At 47.0% G+C, this 23,106-nt stretch overlaps 1 protein-coding gene and 1 pseudogene across 1 annotated transcript; both read left to right on the top strand.

Annotated features, from left to right (window-relative positions):
- The first annotated feature begins 2,361 nt into the window (after positions 1-2,361).
- On the top strand, positions 2,362-4,578 carry LOC109745818 (uncharacterized). The gene is made up of 4 exons (XM_040396731.3): positions 2,362-2,810; positions 3,640-3,757; positions 3,841-3,915; positions 4,096-4,578. The coding sequence occupies exons 1-4, from the start codon at positions 2,680-2,682 to the stop codon at positions 4,261-4,263; spliced, it is 492 nt and encodes a 163-aa protein (XP_040252665.2). The 5' UTR covers positions 2,362-2,679; the 3' UTR covers positions 4,264-4,578.
- A 1,344-nt stretch (positions 4,579-5,922) lies between these two features.
- Positions 5,923-8,692, top strand: LOC141026621 (MDIS1-interacting receptor like kinase 2-like; annotated as a pseudogene).
- The last annotated feature ends 14,414 nt before the right edge of the window (positions 8,693-23,106 follow it).

Below are 23,106 nucleotides of genomic sequence, written 5' to 3'. Positions count from 1 at the left end.
AAGGATTGACTGAGTTGCTGAATGCTGCAAACACTAACAATTGTACAATTAACCTTGTCCGGATAACGACCTATATACAGAAGCAGCACATGATAAATCAAACCCCTTCCACAAACATTAATTAATTATAGAAGGACATTGAAACTGTTTGTACCTGATCAGCAAGGTCGTAAAGTATGGTCATACTTGCCCATAAGGTTTTCCAGAAATACGGGCTCGGTTGATCTGCCCCAAAAGTCACATGTTCCCTACCCGCAAAAAAAAAAAAAGTCACATGTTCCCTAGCTGGACAGTTGCAAGGATAAACATTCAGACAGAGAATTGACTCTTGCTATTTATTCAAGATGATGCTTCTGAATTCTATCTACTCAACATAAGAAACCACACCGCCCTGTGCAATGGTTCATTCATGCCTTGTGAGCTTTAGCAATCTGCTCTCCATGGCTTCCTTCACTCTCTCCACAAGGACTCCAATTTAGGACACTTTCCTTCCCAATCTGAAACCAGTGTAGCAGTAGCCTGACGGAAGCGTTGAGCTCGGCCAGCACATTCGCCTCCCGCCGCCGCGCGATGAACGAACAATCTTTAACTAGTGCGCCTGTCCAAACATACTAATGGCGCATCCAGAAACAGTGCGCCATTACTAGTTGTAACTAGTAATGGCGCATCTGTCCCAGGGTGCGCCATTAGTATCAAATATTTTTTTTAACTAGTGCGCCTGTCCAAACATACTAATGGCGCATCCAGAAACAGTGCGCCATTACTAGTTGTAACTAGTAATGGCGCACTGTTTCTGGATGCGCCATTAGTATAAAAAAAAAATTTTAACTAGTGCGCCTGTCCAAACATACTAATGGCGCATCCAGACACAGTGCGCCATTACTAGTTACAACTAGTAATGGCGCACCTGGCCCAGGGTGCGCCATTAGTATCAAATTTTTTTTAACTAGTGCGCCTGTCCAAACATACTAATGGCGCACCACCTGAAGGTGCGCCATTAGTAACTAGTGCGCCTTTCCTCTATCCTCTTCTCCCCTAAATAACCCCGCCGTACCGCTCTGCCATGGCCGCCGCCACACTCCGCTCCGCCCTCCTCTCCTCCTGCGCCCTCCGCCGGCTCGCCTCCGCCTCCGCGCCGCGCGCCCCCCGCCTCACCCAGCCCAAGGTCTCCGGGCGAACTGATATACTAGATCGTCGCGCTTCTCGCACTCGCGCTCACGGTTTCTGATCGGGGTTCTGCAGGTGCAGGGGTTCGCCCGGGCTCGCCGGTCCTACCCGGCCGCGTTCGCCGCCTCCGCCATGTCGACGTCGTCGGGGGCCAAGGAGGCGCCGGCCAACAACCCGGGCCTGCAGGCCGAGGTCGACCCCGCCACCAAGGGCTACTTCATGCAGCAGACAGTAAGCCGATCCTTCCCGTTTCCTGCTTCGTTTTAGCTGCCAATTGAGCGGGCATGCGTGGTATTGGATTCGAGTTTGCGCCTCCGTGGGTTTGATCTGTGGAGTGGAAGGGAGTTTTGTGGCTGGATTTGGCCGAAGCAATCTGTCGAACAGTTGGTGGTCCGTACGTGCTTGCTGTGGCAGGTTATAGAATAGGGAGAAAACAACACTTACCGAGGACTAAGTGATGGGTGTTGTTAGTTCCATGTGATAATTTCGAGCAGCGTTGTTGGTTTTGCGGCTGCAGTGTCAACTTAGCATCCCACTCTGTTTGGCCCAGTATTGCCGCTGTGCATATGTTTTATTACTGCACCATGTATGGTATGGAGTTGTTTCTGTGGAATGCTGGAAACTGTGTGTATGTGTAGGATATGCAATTCATCGTAGGCTTTCATGGGGTTACATTTTCGACAGGGCTGCTTTCAATGCTTTGCAATAGGCTCAGGAAATTCTTAGTGTTAATGCACCAGGCCATGAAACTTCATTTGTTCTGCAATTGGTCGAACAGTCGGTGGACCAGCTTGTTACTAGCAGTATTTCAGGTTGTCCCAGTCGGTTGCTGTTGCCATAATGAATTATTTTCTCTCTTCTTCTTTTTTGTCCCAGCTTGTACACTAAATCCACTTTACTAAAGATTTTTTTGGCCAATTCTTTAGGCTTCCTTGGTAGTGTAGATTCAAGAAAATTTTATAAAATTTATTCATTCTTTCTTCACTTTTTTTTATTTGTATGTTCTCTACTGTTGAGTTAATTTAGTTGCAACCATAACAAGTATGCTCTGTATTCAGTTCAGCTAACAGTTTTTGTAGTTATTGTTAAGATAAACTGCTTTTTTAAGTAAGGGAAAATGTTCCCATTGTTTTATTTCATTAACCATATATATATATATATAGAAAATTTATTCTAATTTGTTGTCCTTAATTGCCGAAGGAGCCTTTTTTGGGTACATGCTACGCAATTTTCATATGTATAACTGTAATGAACATACAGTACTGGAAAATTTTATCTGTGAGTTGCATGACGACAATGTTAGATCCCTTACCATTTTTAACTTTGTATGCATGAACAGATGAACACTCAATACAGTAATTTTCATATTTGGGAGGTGTAATTTTTAAAACTAGTGACAATGGGAAATCCTTATCGGTGTTCTTTTATGTCTTATCTAGTTAACATAACATAGTGTTAGTTGGAGAACCCATGATGGGAACAATTACGTTCCCTTGAATTACTGGGCTAAATATGCTCCTTTTTTGCAATTGCCAGCTTGAAAAGCTCATAAATGCTAATTCAACTGAGGTTGATTGGGAACGTTCCTTCTATTTGAATTTAGTCGCTCACACGTCATATACTGTCACAGTGGCATTGTGCAGGTATGTTTCTGTGGCACTTCTGCTAAGATCTTACAAGCTTTGTATGCTCTGAACAATTAGCTATAACTATGCATAAGAACAACTGCAAACCTTTTTGGGTGATCTATTGAGGTGTTATGGCTGGTGTGCGAGACACTGGAGTTGAGACATATATTCAGGAGGCGCCACCGTATAGAAGAGGTGTAATAACGGTGGTGCAGAGTGTGTGTGTGTGTTCAGCATCGATGTGGCCTTGTGTTGAGCTGTAGGCTATATAAGCCAGTCTGTACCTAGAGAATGGTTAAGCTGAACAAATTGAGAGAAATCTACCAATTAGCCTCCTACTCTCAGTTATTCCTCTTCTTCTCCAAGCCTTCGTGTTTACTATCTTCATCGCGTCTTGGCAGATCGCCAATGGCAACGGGGTGCTAAATGAAGTAAATCCTTATATTAATACAACACTTTTGGTCTGTTAGCTATAGTCAGTTAAAGAACTCCCCAGATTTTTGGTTCATAGTTTCTCACCCTTTATCAAAATCTGAGACGGTTGGCAAATAATGATTGTCATGTCATCTAATTCCGTATTGAAACAGCATTCTCTGTTTCAACTAAATGTTGCGAAACGGGTCTGGGTTGTTGGTACAATCACACTTTTTTCATTAGCTGGCTGAACAATTTGTGACCACAAATTTATCTTTCAGCTTGAGTTTGCCCTGGAATGTTAAGGGACTCACAAATCTTAGAGTGCCAGTAGTATCAATTGTCATGCACAACAAAACCTTTTTTTTCATAACTCCCCTCAGTAATATTTTATGGTTGGTTATGTGCTTCTTCTAATCTACTTCCACAGTATCAGCAATCTTCGCAATCGTGCAGACAAAAGCAAGCGGTTGCCTCCAATTTACAAGGTTTCAAAAACTGTATATGCATCCCCTAGCCGTGTAAATTTCCGCCTTGATCAAAGAAAGGTAATTTTTTTTCTAGCATCATCTTTTCAGAGAGACTGCCTTTCAATATAAATAATCTGTCGTAACTCACATCCCTTTAATAGGCTGTAGAGACAGTACCTGCATATCCGAACATTTATTTCTCAGTTGATGACATCGATGATCCTTTTGATGCTGTGGTGAGTTCTGATTTACTTCTCCCAAAAATTACATAACATTGTGTTCTGGCAATACTTTGCAAATATTGTAGATGCCTGCGGTTTTATCACTGATGTTCCGTGGTTTTCCTTCAGATGGCTTTGACCATATACTTTCTAAGTTAACCATAAAGAGTAAAGTGATCTTGTAAATTTGAGCAGGTTTTGTCAGACCCAGAACACTGCTATTGTGTGATTCTCAATGCGCATGATGGGGCAGCATTTCCTGAAGAAAGCGAATCAAGCAATGTCGGTTCAAATATACAATCTGGGATCAACTCTGGGAGCAGTGGAGAGAACCCACCAAAGGTTCACTCTCTTCCTAAATGAAGGTTTCATCGTGATGACCGCAGCTCTCTTCTATGTGATGGTAGTTTAGATGATCGATATCGACTTGTAATGTGAAGACAAACTCGCGGTCTCGAGACTTGTAATATAATGTTCTATCTTTGTTCGGTCTTTTCAATTCGGAGACTAATATGATGAATTGTATCAGGAGACTAAAATGATGAATTGTATTCAGAGACTAATCTTCTATTGTATTCGATGAATCTGTTGTTGATGTGTGCTGTCTATATTTTGTCCAATTATACATTTTGTAACCTGTGCAAAAAACAGAAAAATAAAAAATAAAAAAAACCTAATATTCATACTAATGGCGCATCACATCATAGTGCGCCATTAGTATGCCAGAGGATACTAATGGCGCATCACTAAATAGTGCGCCATTAGTATGCCGAAGTTATTAATGGCGCATCCAGTTGTTGTGCGCCATTAGTATGCCAAAGCACCTGGGTATAGATGGCCCCCTGGGAGGCATACTAATGGCGCACTGTTGTATATACTAATGGCGCATCTGGGGTGCGCCATTAGTATACCAGATACTAATGGCGCACCAGTGGTGCGCCACTAGTAAAATATACTAATGGCGTGCTACTAATGGCGCACCACTAATGCGCCATTAATAGCCAAATTAGGTGCGCCATTAGTAGGCCTTTTCCTAGTAGTGCGAGCTTCGAGCGGGGAGGGGAGGTGTGGTGCTGCGACCGGGGGCGGGGGGAGAGGGGGAAGGGATGGGGAGGGGGTGGGGAGGAGGGGGCAGAAGAAGAGGGCGGCGTGCGCCCCGGCGAGCTGCTCGAGATGTGGGGGAGCTGCGATGAAGGAGACGCGAGGAAGAGGGAGACCAGCCCAATGTTCCGCCGGTGCCCCGGCCCCAAACGTTTCCCTATAAATATGTGCATGTCTCCAGCGCGCCCTCTCCCCTGCCCACTCGGCGAGGCGAAGCTCGGTTTGATCGAGAAGTCAAGCGCCAGACCTCGTCGTGTCCCCTAGATGCTTTGCATCAACACCCCAGTGCCACAGGGCGTCTTCACGACGAGGCCCACAACCTCCTCCTACCTCCCGTCATCACCCTGCTAGCTCCGGCAGCAGCCGCCACGCACCAAGCCATCGAAACCCGAGCTCCCCTGCCACCCCTGCATCGACTACAAGCTCCTGGTGAGCTCCGCCTTCCCTTTCTCCCGCTCTCCTGAGTCTCTTGGCAAGCACCCGTGGCTGGGACGACGATGGCGAGGGCACCGATGCGTTCATGACGAGTGTGTTGGTATTGACCAGAGGAGGAAGAGGAGTGGGAGTGAGAATGATGGGTGGGCCCTACACCAGCCTAATATTTGAATCAAACGTTGTGAGTTGTTTCATGCCACATCATCATATATGGAGGGACCCAGCTGTCAGTTTTTCTGTCAAACAACTCTTATCAACCGATCAGCGTTTTTTGCAAACTGCCACAAAGATGGTGGGTTTTTGAAAAAAAAATCTGAATGGTAGTGGTTTTCGGAATTAGGGTCCCCCATTGTGGTGGTTTTTTGCAATTTACACCCATGTAAGCCCTCCCTTTTTTCTTTCAAAATTTGGTTCAAAGCTCGGGAGGGGAGGGGGCATTGGCCCCCTCATATTAACACATTGCTCTGCCTCTGCATCACCTTCACCATGGCCACTGCGGCATTCTCCTCGGTGACCTACATGAGGCCGGCACGGCCCGCCGCGTCGTCGCCGAGCATGGCCTTCACCATGGCCACTGCGGCATCCTCCTCAGTGCCCTGCACGAGGCCTGCGCGGCCCACCGGCTAAATGGCTGCTGCGGCACGGTGGCGGGGTGGCCGGAGGGCGGCAGGGTGGCGGGGTGGCCGGAGGGCGGTTAAGCAGGGAAGATGTTCCGCGTTGGAGTAGCACCGTGTACAAGACCGGGCTCGCCAGATGACCCTGAGACAGAAAGTATTGGCTAATTAGTAAATCCTGAGATCGGGCTCAGTATATATACGACCTACAAACAATATTAACTAAAGCAGCCCATATTAGAACTGTTGTCACATACCGCCATGTCCACGCTGGAGATCAGGCTCTGAGCGCGTGCGCCGGAGCGATGTCATCCAAGTCAGTGCCGGCACCGCGATCCTACCGTCGAGCCCAAGCTCAGGGTCAGGCTCCTCGTCGGACGAAGCGGCGAGGACGCGCAGGTGCGAACTGCTGATCATAGTCGGCGCTCCGAGGCCCGCCGATCATAGTCGGCACTCCGAGGCCCGCCGAGCCCTTAATCTGGACGGCAGCAACCCAACACAGCCCACCAAAAAACACTTGCAGCATCTCCTTCCTGCTCTACTACCACTACCACTACCATTTGTCTGCTACTGGACGGTCAGCTACAACATTTGTCTGCTACTGGCAACAACTTGGTTGGACCCTTACCATCAAGCTTGCTAAGTTGTAAGAGCCTAGTAAGGGTTTGACTTGAACGAAATAACCTTGAAGGAGATATCACCGGGATGGGAGCTTATCCAAATCTTCTCTATAGTGATGTCAGTTCAAATAAATTGTTCGACAGATAATCTCATCTTTGGGGTGAGTGCTACAAACTTACTGTGCTACGTGCATCAAACAACAATATAACTGGAGTAATACCATCAAGTACAGGGAAATTAACTCATTTGGGGATACTTGATGTTTCATCAAACAAGCTTGAAGGACAGATTCCGAGAGAAATCAGCAATGCAACGATGTTGTTTAACCTGAGCCTTTTCTGGTAACTTGCTCCAGGGAAATATGCCACAAGAAATTGGATCACTGAACAACTTGGAGTATCTAGATTTGTCATCAAACAAACTAACTGGGCAAATACCAAGATCAATTGAGCACTGCCTAAAGATTCACTTTCTAAAGTTGAGCCACAATCACCTAAATGGTACAATTCCTATCGAAATTGGGATGTTAGTAAACCTACAAGATATGTTGGATCTAAGTGACAATTCAATTGTTGTCTCTATTCCAAGTTTGTTAGGCGGTCTTGGTATGCTTGAAGCCTTGAATCTTTCTCACAATGCACTGAACGACAACATTCCGCCATCATTTCGAAGCATGACCAGTCTCCTATCCATGGATGTGTCGTACAACAAACTAGAAGGGTCAGTGCCACATACTAGGTTTTTCGAAGAAGCTCCAATCAAATGGTTCAGGAATAATAAGAAATTGTGTGGTGTTGTGAAAGTTTTGCCCCCTTGTGACCTTCCTCGAAGTAGTAAACAAGGGAAAACATCTGATGCTAGTTTACTAGTTATTTGTTGTATATTTTGTGTTTGTCATTACACTAGTAACATGGCATTGCAAAAGGAAGAAAAATAAGATAGAAACATCAAATGAAGTACAACAGACCATGATGTACGCCATCTGAAACTTTGATGGGGAAGATGTGTACAAGAAAATTGTTGATGCCACAAACAATTTCAGCAATGATTTTTGCATCAGATCTGGAGGGAACGGATCTGTCTATAGGGCTTAGTTACCAACAGGTGAATTATTAGCGGTGAAGAAGATCCATGTGGCAGAAGACGATGAGCAATTTAACCGTTAAATACACTCATTGGTGCACATTCGATATCGGAACATTGCAAAGTTATTTTGTTACTGCTCTGCAATTCAGGGAAGATTCCTTGTATATGATTACATGGACAGAGGGAGCTTAGCAGCATCTTTAAATTGTCTGGCAACTGCAGTTGAAATGGATTGGACGAGGAGGTTAAATATTGTAAGGGTCTAAGGGATGTTGCTCATGCTTTGTTATACATGCATCACAGTTGCTTTGCACCGATAGTCCACAGAGATATAAAGAGCAGCAATGTTTTGCTTGATCTGGAATTTAAAGCTTGCATCTCGGATTTTGGTCTAGCAAAAATACTAGATGTGAATGGGTCAAACTGCACAAATCTTGTCGGGACAAAAGGATATCTTGCCCCAGGTAAAAATAATCACTATGTTGGTTTTTTTAGATTAACATACTAGAAGAGTTTTTATTGATCAATGCACTTATATGATAGACGTACCAAAATTGACTATCGAACGTTGATGTTTCTTCAGAGCTTGCATACACAACAAGGGTGACCGAGAAGTGTGATGTTTATAGCTTGGGAGTGCTGGTTCAAGAGTTGTTCATGGGACATCACCCAGGTGATTTCCTTTCATCCATTGCCGACAAAACTACATTACTTTGGAATTTGCTGGACACACACGGCTCCCACTCCCGGGAGCTGAGATCGCAAGTGAGATGTTTCAAGTGATTGTCGTCGCTGTTTGGTGCGTAGAGCCTGATCCATCATACCGTCCAACGATGCAGCAAGTACTCAAGGTGTTCTCAACAGTTGAACGATCACCTACTGATAATCTTGATTATCTCAACACTGGCATTGTCATCCCTGCCTGCTGGTCATGAATGTTCATCTGCCTGCAGCATTGGGGCTGCAGCAAGCTCCACTGGTGCTTATAAACAAGAATAAGATGGGTACATGGAAGCAGCATTTCATGTGGTTTTGGAAGAACTGCCCTCGAAATCATGCATATATTTGTTCTGTATGTGTCAAACATTAGATTCTAGCTGGAAGATATATACAGGTAGTGCAGATTATTTCTTTTATTGGCTCAGTGTGTGGTTTCTGGTGGTTTTCTACTAACAATATGATTCATATCAAACTAGAAAAATAAGCTAGTTTTAACATGACAAAATATTCAGGCAGTGATACGATTCATACTCCATCCGTCCCAAAATAAGTGTCTTTGATTTAGTACAACTTTGTACTAAATGAATGACAGTTATTTTGGATGGAGGGAGTATCAAACTCGAAAGATAAGCTAGTTTTCATATGATGAAATATGCAGGCATTTTGTGCGTGACATTGACACTAGTACTCACTATCAACTTTTGGCTTTGGCAAGTATTGCTTGCCCATTCGCTATGCACACTCATAGTTTTGTAACATGTTGTTGGTGCTCGGGGATGTACTCTGGCCGTGGCTGGGGTGTGGTGTGGTGCATGTGAGGTCGTCTGCAAGGGGCTTGGCGCGATGAGCCGGCGCTGTTATTGTTGGAGTGTTGTCGGCAAGCGGCGACAGGGGTCTGCTCTTGGAGGTCGCTTGAGTGGTGGCCTAGCGAGTAGATGGTGAGGTCCGGCGTGATGGGGTGATGAGGCCGCCGGGGTGTGGAGGATGCGTGGAGATGCAGGGAGGGAATGTGGGCTGCCGGATTGGTTGTCGACCGGAGGATTATGAGGGCTCGGTGAAAACCCTTTTCTGGCCTTGGTTTGAGCCTGTGACGGTGGCGGCCGTGGACGCCGTAACCTTCTTGAAGGCGTTGACGGGATGCTCTCTCTTCCTCTACGAGAGACGGCTCTGGGGAAACTCTAGACTAGGAGGTCGGTCGTTGGCGGCGCATTGGCGTCATTCCCTTCTCAAGGGCATCGATTTTGGAGTTTAATCCGGTTAGAGGGACCGGTTGGTGAGGGTGGGTGGTAAAGGCGTTGGTGTGGCGTTGCGACTTCTATGGCAACGATGATGGAGCAAGTGAAGCCGGAGGCATTGGAGTGGTAGTCGGCTCTTCTACATGCTAGTGGGATTACCTCGGTTTGTTTGTTGTGGTGAAGTCGGAGCTGCGGCGGCGGGGCCCCTGGGGCAACGATGACAGACAGCAAGTGGTCCGTTTGGTGGTCTTCTACGGTACCAGTCTTGCATGGCTCTCCTTCGGATCTTTCCTTCAGAGTTTTTTTTTTGTCACGCATTTGCTGAGTGTCAAAACCCAGTAGACGCATAAAAAAAGAAGACCAAACGTAATAGAGCGGACAGGCAGCGTTGTTTCGCAATCAAGTGTGTTTGTTACAAGATCCATGTGCGTTGTGCCACAAACTTTGTGCATGAAGGATAAATAAGTGGTGTGATCTGCCCATAAATAAGTGTGTGACTGTCAAGCAAGCACCACTGGATACATTGCTTGCTTGGTTTGTATATATAGGTTCACCGTCAAGCCGGATGGTTTGCATTTTTTGTGAGAAACGCCGGATGGTTTGCATTGGTTTGTAGGAGAAATAAATAAGAAAGCTGGGCCCAGCCTTGCGTGGTGTGTGCTGCGTGTGGTTGTTGAACCATATATAAACTGAGCTTTGTGTTTGACTGATGAAACAAGAAATATTATTATTACTATCACGCGTGCTTTGTTAATTATATAAACTGAGCTTTGTGATTGCGCCGAAGACGATATATAATCATGTGATGTTGCCATTAAGTACAGTACCGAAGAGTTTTACAAATCCAGCTGCCGTCATTTGGATCACTAACTTGTTCCCTGCCAATTTGTTCTACTAGGTTGGTTCAGAAATGGGTTGTTCCAGTCCTTGTTACATAGAGATAAACTGATTCTGGGAGCTGATATACATGCGGTCGTCTCTCCGGGGCAGTGTAGTAGAGAGAGAGAGAGAGATGCCTGAGAGAAGACGAGCGGATAGTTCCGCCCGCTGCCGTCGGCATCCCGTCGGAGACCTGGAGATTCCTGATGCCGTTGATTCCGTGCTGAAGATCAGCCGCCATGAGTGTGAGGAGTCGGGCCCAAAGTCGGGTCGACGTGATGCCTGAAACCTCAAGCTACAGTCAAATATTGAGAGTTCAGAAAACAGAGCAACACCAGAGGAAGCTAACGGCATGCAAATATTCAGAGTTCAGAAAAAAACAGAGAGATTTTACGGTGCATCATACTACCTGAAATAGTGTGTAGTATATAATGGATCCAATGGTCGGTATTAATTCCTCAAATTTCTACTAAAGGACATTTCGGTAATTAACTATTAGTTTGGATTTTTTTTCTTTTTAATTTTATAATAATGTAATTAATAATAACGCGATGCCATTGCCATCTCGACGACGCAGCCATCTCAGTTCGTCTGCCATTCCTCACTCGACGGGTCGACGCAGCCGCCCGGCGGCCGTCTCCTCAGTCGCACATGGCCGACCACTCTGCGTTGAGCGGCCTCCGGTCGCTGCTCCAAGATCTTCCTCCCATGCATCCCAGCGACAACGAAGCTGCCTCGTCCCGCACGGCGGCCCTCTCCCCGTCTGCACGTACTTTGGTCGGTGGCCTGAAATCGCTTCTCCTCTGGCCCTCTCTCCGTCGCGCTCGTACGTCAGCCAACGCCCACTAATCTAAGCACGCCGCACGCACGCGGAGCAGCAGGCAGCAGCACACGCCTGCAGATAGCAGAGGAAAGGACTGAGGGGGAATGGGGGATGTAGCGAAGGAGAGGGCAGAGAGGGGAGGCTCGGGCCGGTGAACATGTCGTGGGGCATCGCTTAAATCAGGGTCCATGGCACCGGACGAAATGGGCGCCGTTGCGGCGTCCGTGCGCTCCGGGATGGGAGCGACGACGCGGGATGTTAGCAGCCTAACAATATCTCTCTCGATCAATCAGTCTCACATACGAATTCTTGTAGCAATAGTGGATTACAATCTCAGATACATGAATTGGGGGAAGAAAGGTAGGGGAAGAACAGTGTGCCGCCGCCGCCGGGTTCGTGATCCACTGGATGACTGGTCTTCGAGGGGGAGACGCCTTAAGTAATCGGCTGGCCGGCTGGGCCTCAACGAGCCCACTGAGGTCCAATGACGGTTGGGTTGGGCCGCTTGATTCTTGTGGGTCAGGAGGCAGCGATGGAGTCGCTGCCGCTTGGGCCCTCCTTGTCAGCGACTATGGCTGGGTTGGTTGCAGTAGAGGCGCTGACATCCCCTCCTCCTTGCGACGAGGCTTGCCCAAGCCTCTGCTGCCGGGAAGCGAGCTTGGAGCGCCACACGGTCCTCCCAAGTATCATCAAGGGCGGACGCGTCAGACCAGCGAACGCGTACTTGCTCGATCATGGCGCCATTTTTCTTGCGCCACCTCTGCTGGAGAACGGCGACAGGAACCATAGGAGTATCAGTACGATGCGGAAGCTCAGTTTGAGACAGCATACCGGGCCGCAGGCAGTGGCGTAGCTGGGACACGTGGAAGACCGGGTGCACTTGAGCATGGAGCAGCAATTCCAGTTTGTAGGCCGCTTCGTTGATCTTGGCAAGGATCTTGTATGGGCCATAGTACCTGAATGCCAGTTTGTGATTGGCGCGGCGGGCAACAGAAGTCTGAATGTATGGCTGCAGTTTGAGATAAACTGAGTCGCCCACGGAAAATGCCCGTGGAGATCGCCGTTTGTCCGCTTGAGCTTTCATGTGTTGTTGCGCTCTGTTCAAGTGCTGCTGTAGCAAGTCCTGAATGACGGCGCGCTCGTCCAGCCAAGAGTGCAGGCCTTTTTTGTCCCTTTTTTGTACCGTATGGTATAGCGCAGCCCCAACAGGTTAGTGAAAGCACGTTGTTGCCAGGGGGTGGACAGGCGTTGTTCCTCCAAGTGTATTAGGCTCTTCTGATCGGTGTGGATGATAAACTCCCTGTGCTCGAGGTAGGGTCACCACTGGTCCACGGCTACGACAATGGCGAGATACTCCTTCTCATAAGTGGACAGGCCTTGGTATCGCGGGCTCAGACTCTTGCTCATGAACGCGATGGGATGCCCTTCCTGTTGCAAGACAGCGCCGATCCCTTTGTCACACGCGTCTGTCTCGATTGTGAAGGTCTTGGTGAAGTCTGGCAATGCCAAAACAGGGGCCGTTATCAGTTGCTGTTTGAGCAGGTCGAACGATTGGGCAGTGTTGTCGGTCAAGAAAAACGGAGTCCCTTTCTTAAGCAGATTGAACAATGGTCTGGCAATGATGCTGAATCCTCGAACAAAGCGGCGATAATAGCCCGCGAGTCCAAGGAATTGTCGGACCTGTTTGGCATCTTGAGGGGTCGTCCACTCTTGCACCGCACGAATTTTGCTGGGTTACGTGGCCACGCCTTCCGCACTCATAACATGACCCAAGTACGAGAGTTGCTGCTGACCACATTCACACTTCGACCGCTTGACTTTCCACTGGTCCTTACGCAAGAGCTCGAGGACTTGTCTGATATGAGGGACATGATCTTCCCATGTGCGACTGAACACCAGGATATCATCGAAGAATAAGAGCACACAGTGCCTGAGGCGGGGGTGCAGGGTGTCGGTCGCAGCACTGATAAATGTAGCTGGTCCTCCTGCCAGCCCAAAAGACAGCACCTTGAATTCATAATGGCCCGAATGCGTCTGAAAAGCGGTCTTGAACTCCTCTACTTCAGCCAGCCGGATTTGATGGTAACATGCCCGGAGATCAAGTTTGGAGAACTACTTGGCCCCGTGTAGTTCATCGAGTAACTCCTCGATCGCCGGCACCGGAAACTTGCTGACACGAGTCATGGCATTGAGGTGCCGATAGTCGATGCACAGCCTCCACGTCCCATCTTTCTTTTTGACCAAGATTGCTGGCGATGAAAAACTGCTGTGACTGCGCTGGATGACTCCTGACTTGAGTAGTTCACCCACTTGACGCTCGATCTCCGTCTTGTGCTCTGGCTTGCGACGTGCCCTCCGAGCTCGGTGGTGGTGGAATCGGTTGCGCGAGCTGCAGAGCCGCGACCGAGTCGGTCAGATCGGCGACTCGGATCACGGCGGTGTGCTCCTTGAGGGTGGTCTCCAGGCGCTCCAGGAACGACTGGACGGACGGATCCATCACCATGAGTCGAGATCGCGCCTGGCGAAGGGATCTCGTCTCCACAAATTGGGCCAGATCGACACGGAGGAAGGGGGTGGGAGTGGTCTCTGATACCAGATGTTAGCAGCCTAACAATATCTCTCTCGATCTATCAGTCTCACATACGAATTCTTGTAGCAATAGTGGATTACAATCTCAGATACATGAATTGGGGGAAGAAAGGCAGGGGAAGAACAGTGTGCCGCCGCCGCCGGGTTCGTGATCCACTGGATGGCTGGTCTTCGAGGGGGAGACGCCTTAAGTAATCGGCTGGCCGGCTGGGCCTCAACGAGCCCACTAAGGTCCAGTGACGGTTGGGTTGGGCCGCTTGATTCTTGTGGGTCGGGAGGCAGCGATGGAGTCGCTGCCGCTTGGGCCCTCCTTGTCAGCGACTGTGGCTAGGGTTGGTGGCAGTAGAAGCGCTAGCACGGGACGACCTGGGTGTGGGTGATGGCACAGGGCGGGCTGACAATGGTCGGCTGCAGGTCATAAACGTGCGGGTAGCCGCTGGCAACGGCGACGGAGCAGGATGGGCCAAAGGAACGATGACGACTCCGTGAAATTGCAGCTATGCCCTTCACTTGATTTGGAAGGGAATCTGCCTACGGGGTGGATTAGCAGCTAACTACCCAAAACGCCCCTAATTGCTCAATATACCACTGAAAATTTGATGTAGTATTGCGTCATCTAAACCGTCAAACCATAGAAATTAACGGCCCCAATTTAATTGATGTACCGTAAAAGGTCTCAGGCCCTGGGCTTGAGAGACAGACAGAATGGACATGATCATCATCATCATCATCATCAAGGGAGCTCCAACAGGTAAGCAGGCCGGGATGCCGGAAGGACAGTTACATTCCTATTGAGGATTGTTCCGATTATCAATACATATATTCAGAAACAAGCACATTCGGTATGGCTTATCATACTTTCTGCCTGGGCCTCCTCTGGAACTCTGAATTTTTTGCTAAAGGATTCCTTCTGTCTGATGATTGTTCAGATTTGGTTCACCAATCTGAGCCTGTTGTTTGGCAGGCTGCGTGTCCTTTATGAAAACATGTTTACTATTTGGTTCACCAATCTGCGCATGTTGAAAATGTTGTTGCAGAGCTGAGCCTTGTTGTCTGGATAAATGAGGCGTTGGTACCTGTTGTCAAAGATGCAGCTGCATTGGCGATGTCAGATGTGGCCACTTGCATCGTTACGGACTTTACTTCACTCGTTGGGATTAAGGCATTGCCATTATTCTTTTTGAGGGATGGCCTTCCAGAACAGATTGCATTGCAGAAGCACTGTTCTAGATAACACTTGCAAGGTTAGATATGAAACCCTTTCATGAGGACTTCCCAGGAGGTCACCCATCCTAGTACTACTCTCGTCCAAATGGGTTTCATACCCAAGGACTGGCTAGTTTTTACGTTGCACTACAACAAGGCCCCCACTATAGCAACGCATCTTTCCGTATCTAAAGATACATATATGCGTTGTTAGTGTCTTTACCAACGGTTTAGGATGCGTAGCCTTATCCAGTGTTGCTAGCGCACATTTCAACGCTTATACTACCGTTGGTAAAAGGGACCGTTGCAAGAATACAACCCATAAAGCAGACCCACGCAACACTTTTATACGTTGGTGCTTAATGTACACGAAGCAGGATCCCATTGCTTGGCAACAAAGAATTTGCAACGTTTCAGGTGTTGATACTTATATAATGTGAATAATATTATTATATATATAATAATATATTGCCAGTAATTAAATTAACTCTCCACGTAATGGTGATAATTATGTACATGTGAAGACAAAAAACAAAAGAACATACTCATGGGAGGAAGAACTCATATATTAGATAAAATTGTTGGATTACTGTCGTGGAATTGTCACGGCAGATGTCCTCGTGCAAGGACTTAGTCGTGGAGCCATCGCCGCTAGGAAGCTTAAAGGGGTTAAACGGGACAAGGAACACGATGGTTATACTGGTTCCGCCCCTTACGGTGAAGGTAAAAGCCTACGTCCAGTTGAGGTGGTATTACTTAGGGTTTCGATGACCAGGGAGCTTAATCGCTATGCCCGGCTCTCGATCTGTTGTCTCTCGTCCTGAACCGCCGCCGGGTCGTCCCTTTATATAGAGAGGTTGACGCCCCGCGGCTCTCAGAGTCCCGGCCGGCTTATAACAGTATCCGGCTCGGACTCTTAACTACTCTTGCCTTACATTACAAGTCTTGCCATAACGGCGGGTTATCACTACGGGCCTTAAGCCGCCTCCGGGTCTTAAGCCCATTATTGATCCGCCATCCCCAAGCTTGGTATTGGGCTTCACGTGATGATCATTATGACGTAACCCGGCCCCTCCTGGGCGGGTGACTCTAATGGTTATATCCTCAACATTAGGCCCCAGATTGATTTGAACCGGTTCATGTCAATCTTCAATCCCTTTGAAAGAAAAATCTTCCGGCTTCTGCTTGTGCGAAAGTTATAACCCGCTGTGACGTCATCTTCTGGATTCTTGGTAACCCGCTGTGACATCATCTTTCATTAAATTCATTTTTTATTCTGTCATATCCCAACGGATCTTATCTTTAATGACCATCCCGAAAATCGAGGCGTTTCTGTGGCGAGATAATCACGTCTTGGCCTCCTCGTTTCTCGCGCCCATTTATCAGTCACCCTTAGAAATAGGCCCGGCCCATAACCTTCATTCACTCCTCTCTTCCATCGTCTTCCTCCTCTGACGCCCGAGAGCTCGAGCTCCGCCGCCGCCGCTGCGCCCCTTGTCTTCCTCAACCTTGGCCGCTGCATCACCCTGAACTGTTCCAGAGAAACGGCGGCGACCTCCGCATCTCATCTGCGCCAGTAAGTCCTTGCACCTCCCTACAGTAGATCCGCATTAGGGCTCTGTCGTTCTTCCCCTGTTCTTCGCTGTTCATCTCAAGCTCTTCACAGTTCCGCCACCGAGGTTCCCTTTGATCTAAAAACGGTATAGACTCCCTGTGGTAGTAGTTTCTCACTCACTTTTATGCTAGTAGATCCCCTTTGGCGCAAAGAAGACCTCGTTCTGAGCTTATGAACTTCTCTGCATCAACTTTCTAGGTCTAGAAATTTTTCATTTCTAGACGATCGTTTGATCCAAAATAATTACTGCGATCTGTGAAACTTGTTTGTGCCACACTTAGTCAAAAATTGCATCTGTTAGCTATGGCGGCTCATATCTTCGGCTTAAAAGAGGCCATGTGCTGTGAAATTTCTGGCTCATTTATGATAGAGTTTTAAACAACTTGAATTACTCATGATGCCCACATCGGCTTAGATAACCCGACATAATTAGCCATATATCATTAGGCCCCTTCATAAGCCGCCATCTTGAATACTGAACTGTAATCTTCCTCCGGCTTATATTTGAACCGGACATTTTCCTTTTGTCATAGGCTTTCGTCTTTCATAATGCCGCCCAAGGCTCCCAAGGCACCCATTACGTGCAACTGGATGAGATCCAATGTTATTGATGATACTTTAGATGATTTCGTGAAGACAGGTTACCTTCCTAAAAAGGAGGTCATGTCCTATCGTGCCCCTGACCCGTCCGAAGAAAGACCTCAACCAAGAGACGGAGGGGTTGTGATATTTGCTGATCACATGAGCCGGGGCTTTGCTCCTCCTGGCTCAAAATTCTTCAGAGACGTTCTGAACTTTTTCGATCTGCGACCTCAAGACATTGGACCCAATTCCGTGTCGAACATTTGTAACTTTCAAGTGTTTTGTGAGGTATACCTTGGAGAGGAACCTGTTGGGTAACGTAGCAGAAATTCAAAATTTTCTACGCATCACCAAGATCAATCTATGGAGTAATCTAGCAACGAAGGGAAGGGGAGTGAATCTACATACCCTTGTAGATCGCGATGCGGAAGCGTTGCAAGAACGCGGATGAGGGAGTCGTACTCGTAGCGATTCAGATCGCGGTTGATTCCGATCTAAGCACCGAAAGTACGGTGCCTCCGCGTTCAACACACGTGCAGCCCGGTGACGTCTCCCACGCCTTGATCCAGCAAGGAGAGAGGGAGAGGTTGGGGAAGACTCCATCCAGCAGCAACACGACGGCATGGTGATGATGGAGGAGCGTGGCAATCCCGCAGGGCTTCGCCAAGCACCGCGGGAGAGGAGGAGGAGGGAGAGGGGTAGGGCTGCACCAAAAGGAGACGTTCTCATGTCTCTTGGGCAGCCCAAACCTCAACTATATATAGGGGGGGAGGGGGCTGCGCCCCCCTTAGGGTTTCCACCCCCAAGAGGAGGCGGCCAGCCCTAGATCCCATCAAGGGGGGGCGGCCAAGGGGAGGAGAGGGGGGGCGCCCCACTAGTTGGGCCCTAAGGCCCATCTGGACCTAGGGTTTGCCCCCTCCCACTCTCCCATGCGCCTTGGGCCTTGGTGGGGGGGTGCACCAGCCCACCTGGGGCTGGTCCCCTCCCACACTTGGCCCACGCAGCCTTCTGGGGCTGGTGGCCCCACTTGGTGGACCCCCGGGACCCTCCCGGTGGTCCCGGTACATTACCGATTTCACCCGAAACTTTTCCGGTGACCAAAACAGGACTTCCCATATATAAATCTTTACCTCCGGACCATTCCGGAACTCCTCGTGACGTCCGGGATCTCATCCGGGACTCCGAACAACATTCGGTAACCACGTACATACTTTCCCTATAACCCTAGCGTCATCGAACCTTAAGTGTGTAGACCCTACGGGTTCGGGAACCATGCAGACATGACCGAGACGTTCTCCGGTCAATAACCAACAGCGGGATCTGGATACCCATGTTGGCTCCCACATGTTCCACGATGATCTCATCAGATGAACCACGATGTCGGGGATTCAATCAATCCCGTATGCAATTCCCTTTGTCCATCGGTATGTTACTTGCCCGAGATTCGATCGTCGGTATCCCTATACCTTGTTCAATCTCGTTACCGGCAAGTCTCTTTACTCGTTCCGTAACTCACATCATCCCGTGATCAACTCCTTGGTCACATTGTGCACATTATGATGATGTCCTACCGAGTGGGCCCAGAGATACCTCTCCGTTTACACGGAGTGACAAATCCCAGTCTCGATTCGTGCCAACCCAACAGACACTTTCGGAGATACCCGTAGTGCACCTTTATAGCCACCCAGTTACGTTGTGACGTTTGGCACACCCAAAGCATTCCTACGGTATCCGGGAGTTGCACAATCTCATGGTCTAAGGAAGTGATACTTGACATTAGAAAAGCTCTGAGCAAACGAACTACACGATCTTGTGCTAGGCTTAGGATTGGGTCTTGTCCATCACATCATTCTCCTAATGATGTGATCCCGTTATCAACGACATCCAATGTCCATGGTCAGGAAACCGTAACCATCTATTGATCAACGAGCTAGTCTCCTAGAGGCTTAGTAGGGACATGGTGTTGTCTATGTATCCACACATGTATCTGAGTTTCCTATCAATACAATTCTAGCATGGATAATAAACGATTATCATGAACAAGGAAATATAATAATAACCTATTTATTATTGCCTCTAGGGCATATTTCCAACAGTCTCCCACTTGCACTAGAGTCAATAATCTAGTTCACATCACCATGTGATTAACACTGACAGGTCACATCACCATGTGACCAACACCCAAGAGTTTACTAGAGTCAACAATCTAGTTCACATCTCTATGTGATTAACACTCAATGAGTTCTGGTTTGATCATGTTATGCTTGTGAGAGAGGTTATTTAGTCAACGGGTCTGAACCTTTCAGATCCGTGTGTGCTTTACGAATATCTATGTCATCTTGTGGATGCTACCACGCGCTATTTGGAGCCATTTCAAATAATTGCTCTACTATACGAATCCGGTTTACTACTCAGAGTCATCCGGATTAGTGTCAAAGTTCGCATCGACGTAACCCTTTACGACGAACTCCTTTTCACCTCCATAATCGAGAAAATTCCTTAGTCCACTAGATACTAAGGATAAGTTCGACCGCTGTCATGAGATCCTTTCCAGGATCACCATTGTACCCTCTTGACCAACTCATGGCAAGGCACACTACATGTGCGGTACACAGCATAGCATACTATAGAGCCTACGTCTAAAGCATAGGGGACGACCTTCGTCCTTTCTCTATCTTCTGCTGTGGTCAGGTCTTGAGTCTCACTCAATACTCACACCTTGTAACACAGCCAAGAACTCCTTCTTTGCTGACCTATTTTGAACTCTTTCAAAATCATGTCAAGGTGTGCTGTCTTTTGAAAGTATCATCAGGCGTCTTGATCTATCTCTATGGATCTTGATGCCCAATATGTAAGTAGCTTTATCCAGGTCTTCCTTTGAAAAACTCCTTTCAAACAACCCTTTATGCTATCCAGAAATTTTACATCATTTCGGATCAACAATATGTCATTCACATATACTTATCAGAAATGTTGTAGCGCTCCCACTCACTTTATTGTAAATACAAGTTTCTAACAAACTTTGTATAAACCCAAAAACTTTGATCACCCCATCAAAGCGTATATTCTGACTCCGAGATGCTTGCTCTAATCCATGGAAGGATCGCTGGAGCTAGCATACCTTTTAGCATCCTTAGGATCGACAAAACCTTTCTGATTGTATCACATACAACCTTTCCTTACGAAAACTGGTAAGGAAACTTGTTTTGACATCCATCTGCCAGATTTCATAAATGTAGCTAATGCTAACATGATTCCGACGGACCTAAGCATCGCTACGGATGAGAAAAACTCATCGTAGTCAACTCCTTGAACTTGTGAAAATACTCTTTGCCACAAGTCGAGCTTCATAGACGGTAACATTACCGTCCACATCCGTCTTCTTCTCAAAGATCCATTTATCTCGGATTTCATGGTTTCTAACCATTTGTCGGAATATGGGCCCACCATCGCTTCTCCATAGCTCGTAGGTTCAGTATTGTCCAACAACATGATATCTCAGACAGGATCACGTACCACTCTGAAGTAGTGCGCATCCTCGTCGTCCTACGAGGTTTGGTAGTGACTTGATCCGAAGTTTCATGATCACTATCATAAGCTTCCACTTCAATTGGTGTAGGTGCCACAGGAACAACTTCCTGTGCCCTGCTACACACTAGTTGAAGCGAGGGTTCAATAACCTTATCAAGTCTCCACCATCGTCCCACTCAATTCTTCCGAGAGAAACTTTTCCTCAAGAAAGGACTCATTTCTAGAAGCAATTACTTTTGCTTCCAGATCTGAAATAGGAGGTATACCCAACTGTTTTTGGGTATTCTATGAATATGCATTTATCCGCTTTGGGTTTGAGCTTATCAGCCTGAAACTTTTTCACATAAGCATCGCAGCCCCAAACTTTTAAGAAACGACAACTTAGGTTTCTATAAACGGTGTCGTCTCAACGGAATTGCGTGGTGCCCCTTTTAAAGTGAATGTGGTTGTCTCTAATGCCTAACCCATAAACGATAGTGGTAATTTGATAAGAAACATCATGGTGTGCACCATATCCAATAGGGTGCAGTTGTGATGTTCGGACACACCATCACACTATGGTGTTCCAGGCGGTATTAATTGTGAAACACTTTCCACAATGTCTCAATTGTGTGCCAAACTCGTATCTCAGATACTCATCTCTATGATCATATCACAGACATTTTATCCTCTTGTTACGACGATCTTCAACTTCACTCTGAAATTACTTGAACCTTTCAATAATTCAGACTAGTGTTTCATCAAGTAAATATTCTCAGCATCTACTCAAATCATCTGTGAAGTAAGAACATAACGATATCCACTGCATGCCTCAGCACTCATTGGACTGTATACATCAAAATGTATTACTTCCAATAAGTTGCTCTCTTGCTCCATCTTACTGAAAACGAGGCCTTTCAGTCATCTTGCCCATGTGATATGATTTGCATGTCTCAAGTGATTCAAAATCAAGTGAGTCCAAACGATCCATCTGCATAGAGTTTCTTCATGCATATATACCAATAGACATGGTTCGCATGTCTCATTCATTTCAAAAACGAGTGAGTCCAAAGATCCATCTACATGGAGCTTCTTCATGCGTTCTATACCAATATGACTCAAGTGGCAGTGCCATAAGTATGTGGTACTATCATTACTATCTTATATCTTTTTGGCATGAACATGTGTATCACTACGATCGAGATTCATTTTAGGTGCAAGACCATTGAAGGTATTATTCAAATAAACAGAGTAACCATTATTCTCCTTAAATGAATAACCGTTTTGCGATAAACATAATCCAATCATGTTCAACGCAAACACCAAATCTCGATAGTAGAGGGAGCATGCGATGCTTGATCACATCAACCTTGGAAACACTTCCAACGCACATCGTCATCTCACCTTTAGCTAGTCTCCGTTTATTCCGCAGCTTTTATTTCGAGTTACTAACACTTAGCAACCGAACTGGTATCTAATACCCTGGTGCTGCTAGGAGTACTATTAAAATACACATTCATATAACGTATATCCAATATACTTCTGTCGACCTTGCCTGCCTTCTCATCTACCAAGTATCTAGGGTAGTACTGCTTCAGTGACCGTTCCTCTCGTTACAGAAGCACTTAGTCTCGGGTTTGGGTTCAACCTTGGGATTCTTCACTAGAGCAGCAAACGACTTGCTGTTTCATGAAGTATCCCTTTTGCCCTTGCCCTTCTTAAACTAGTGGTTTTACTAACCATCAACAATTGATGCTCCTTCTTGATTTCTACTCTCGCGGTGTCAAACATCGCGAATAGCTCAAGGATCATCATAACTATCCTTGATATGTTATAGTTCATCACGAAGCTCTACTAGCTTGGTGGCAATGACTATGGGAAACTATCACTATCTCATCTGGGAGATTAACTCCCACTCGATTCAAGCGATTGTGGCACTCAGACAATCTGAGCACATGCTCAACGATTGAGCTTTTCTCCCTTAGTTTGCAGGCTTAAGAAACTTGTCAGAGGTCTCATACCTCTTGACGTGGGCACTAGTCTGAAATCCCAATTCCAGTCTTCGGAACATCTCACATGTTCTGCGACGTTTCAAGAACGTCTTTGGTGCCACAATTCTAAACCGCACTGAACTATCACGTAGTCATCAAAACGTGTATGTCAGATGTTTCATAACATCTACAGACGACG

Source organism: Aegilops tauschii, chromosome 7 (genome assembly GCF_002575655.3).
Source record: "Aegilops tauschii subsp. strangulata cultivar AL8/78 chromosome 7, Aet v6.0, whole genome shotgun sequence".
Classification (NCBI taxonomy): Eukaryota; Viridiplantae; Streptophyta; class Magnoliopsida; order Poales; family Poaceae; genus Aegilops; species Aegilops tauschii.
The sequence above is the reverse complement of the archived record's forward strand: the minus strand, read 5'-3'. Positions and strand labels throughout refer to the sequence as shown.